The 3,365-nt window shown below is 34.4% G+C and overlaps 1 protein-coding gene across 2 annotated transcripts; it reads right to left on the reverse strand.

Annotated features, from left to right (window-relative positions):
• Positions 1-397: 397 nt before the first annotated feature.
• Positions 398-2,293, reverse strand: LOC118576586 (zinc finger protein 431-like). 2 transcript variants are annotated; one of them, XR_004943959.1, is made up of 3 exons: positions 2,221-2,293; positions 1,587-1,647; positions 398-443 (listed from the first exon to the last, which is right to left on the reverse strand). XR_004943959.1 is itself a non-coding variant. In XM_036176802.1 (3 exons), exons 1-3 carry the CDS (start codon positions 2,288-2,290, stop codon positions 933-935), a joined length of 231 nt encoding a protein of 76 aa, XP_036032695.1. In that variant the 5' UTR covers positions 2,291-2,293; the 3' UTR covers positions 927-932. The 2 variants fall into 2 exon arrangements, 1 of the variants encoding a protein (XP_036032695.1); XM_036176802.1 differs by lacking the exon at positions 398-443 and adding an exon at positions 927-1,032.
• Positions 2,294-3,365: the final 1,072 nt, after the last annotated feature.

Consider the following 3,365-nt stretch of genomic DNA (forward strand, 5'->3'; position numbering starts at 1 on the left):
CATAGGGTTTCTCTCCACTATGTGTCCTTTCATGCATTTGAAGAGTACTGTTTTGAGGAAAGGCTTTACCACACTGATTACATTCATAGGGTTTCTCTCCAGTATGTTTTCTTTCATGTATTTGAAGATGACTGGGCTTTGTAAAGGCTTTAACACATTGATTACCTATATAGGGTTTCTCTCCAGAATATGTTCTCCTATCTAATTGTAGAATTTTCCAATGAGTAAAGGCTTTGCCACTTTGATTACATCCAGAAGTTTTTTTAAATGTTTGTGTAGTTTCATGCCTCTGTTGTGCAAAGGTTTTACTACATTTATTATATTCATAGGATTTCTCTCCAGTATGTGTTTGTTCATGGCTTTGAGGATGATTATGACATTCAAAGGCTTTACCAAACTCAGTATATTCATGTTATTTCTCTGTAGTATCACTTCTTTTATGCCTGCAATAACTATTGAAACATTTAATAGCTTTATCACATTCATTACATTGCTGAGTCTTTATATCTCCATGAATTGATTTTATAATTTGGTCTAAATATGAGGAGAACTGAGATCTTAAGGTTTTAACATGTTATTTACACTCATGTTCATCCCCTGCATTAACAATGGCTTTCCATATTGCAACATGCCTTTGATGATAAGAGCTTTATTACCTGGCTCATATTTATGCCATCATTTTTCCTTGAGGTTTTTCACATATTTAAAGAGAATTTGGACATTTACCTCAGTTATTCCATTGATAAACTTTCTTATACTATGAGTCATGCTACATGTTCAAGATTAACCAGGACAAACCGAAGCATTTACACAGTCTTAGTCCTCATAAGGCATTTCTGTGGTGTGCTTGTTGATCTATTCTGAATGAAGCTGGAAACCCTGTTGTTTGAAAACTTGAATCACATTCAACAAGTTTACTTAACATGGAACTACTATGTATCTTCTAATTGTTCTCCTATTGAGAGATGTACATTCCTTCTTTCCATATTCTTATGTTCATAGAGCTTGTATCCAGAGTGACATATGATATAACTATTAAAGAAACAATAAAAACAATAATATTTACACATTTCATTTACAGCTGGTCTTTCTGTTCCTCATCAATATGTGGAATAGGGAATAATATTTCTCTACAACAACTCCCCACCCCTTAACTCTTGACTCTAACTACCCATCTAACTAAAATTAGCAAAGACAGAACAACTCTATGAGTAACTATACTATAGACTATTTGCTTAATGCAAGGTTGTGCATGTATTCTTATCACACATTCAATGAATATATTTTTCATAATATGAATACTAAGAAACTAAATGTATTTTCAGTTGTACAGCATAGCTTTGATGAAGCTATTATTCAAATGTTGATTTCTGTTAAGCCATTGATTTTTTTGTCTTCCTTCTTAAAAGAATCACTTGCAAACACAATTCATTTTCTTGCCATTGAGGTACCTGTGTTTATGAGCATTTATTGATCATCGATGCATTTTAAGCTGTAATAATTTATACTGCTTCATCTTATTAAAACTTCCAGATGAATTCTATATATCCAGAGCCCGTTTCTATCAGCTTTTACAAGAAAATTACCTTCCATGTTTTTGACAACTTTGACAATGTTCTTCAACTTTAAGATCTTCCCAATTGTAGCCTAAAATATAGGACAAGAATGATTGCTGTGGATATCGCTCTGTGTAAATAAAGTTCTGATTGGCTAGTTGTCAGGCAGGAAGTATAGGTGGGACAAGAGAGAAGAGAATTCTGGGATGTAGAAGGCTGGGGAGAGACAGCCAGCCTCCACCATGAAAAGCAACATGTAAAGACACTGGTAAGCCACAAGCCATGTGGCAAAGTATAGACTAACAGAAATGGGTTAATTTAAGATAGAAGAAGCAGATAACAAGAAGCCTGCCACAGCCATACAGTTTGTAAACAATGTAAGTTTCTGTGTGCTTTCTTGGTTGGGTCTGACCGACTGCGGGACTGGCGGGTAAGAGAGATTTGTCCTGACTGGGCCAGGCAGGAAAACTCTAACTACAAATGATATATCAATTATAACAGGAAACTGAAAATTTTACATTAATATCTTCAGTGATCCTCAGAATGAAATCTGATTTATTCAGCTCATTCTTACTCATTCTCAATCAGACTTGCAGAAGAGCACCAATCATCATTCAACGGGTGACCCTTTATTTAAATTATGAAGGGAAATTTAGAGTACTACCTATAGCAATGAGGTTCATATAGGTCTCCAGCATCACATCTTTGTAGAGATTATTCTGTGAAGGATCCATCAATGCCCACTCTTCCTGAGTGATGTCGACATGCACATCATTATAGGTCACTGCATTCTGAAATATGCCATACATAAATGTGCCATCCAGATGTATAAAAGAGAAAGCATGATACAACATTGTAAATGTGTGCTTCTTTGACAATATAGCCACATAATTCTGGTGACTGCCACACGTATTTTTTACTCAGACATTACAACGAAATCATCAAGTTACTTCACAAACAAACTCAATAGGAGGTTTACAACAATTATTTATGAATGCTTGGAGTTGTATATCGTCTTGCAAGAGAAATGCCTATTAACAGAGTTAGAGAGACAAGAAAAGTCTTCAACAGTACTGAGCACATATCAAAGAAATTGCATGAACCATTACTAAATACAACAAAAATTTGTAAGCTGAGTGTAATGGCTCATGCCTTTAATCCCAGAACTTAGAAGGTAGAAGCATATATATGTGCTTCTGAGTTGAAAGTTAGCCTAGTCTATGTAATCAGTTATAGGACAACAAAAAAGTAAATATTAAGAACCCATCTGCACTTTAAATTTGTATCAAACAAACAAAAACTTAAGATGAACTCAGAGATTGTTTTACTGAAGTTCCTAAAAAGAGTTAGGCATTCAGGCTAGTTCTGTATTCAAGTTCTAAAAATCTGAATTGCTCCAGTTTAAGTTGTACTTTCATAAATCTTACTAAAATGGCTGTGCATTTAAACAGTTACAAATAGAAAGATGATTGCATTTGAAATAACATTGTTGGTCATAAATAATCAACACAGGGAAGAAGAGATGGTTGAGAAGTTAAGAACTCTTACTGGTCTTGTATATAGAGGGGATCATTTGCCAGAATTTATATTGTGGAATCACAAAACTGTTCATTGTTCCAAGCTTGTGGGTTCTAAGATTCTCTTTGGACTACAGTGAGGACCAGGCATATGTGTGGTGCATATCCATTTATACAGAAAAAAGAATCATATTCATTAATAAACATCAAAAGAAAAACAACTAGCAAGAACAATGCAACACTCTTGTGATCTAATGTCTCAGAAGGCAAAGGCACTATTACTATCATGAAT

The sequence above is a fragment of the Onychomys torridus genome, unplaced genomic scaffold (assembly GCF_903995425.1).
Source record: "Onychomys torridus unplaced genomic scaffold, mOncTor1.1, whole genome shotgun sequence".
Lineage (NCBI taxonomy): Eukaryota > Metazoa > Chordata > Mammalia > Rodentia > Cricetidae > Onychomys > Onychomys torridus.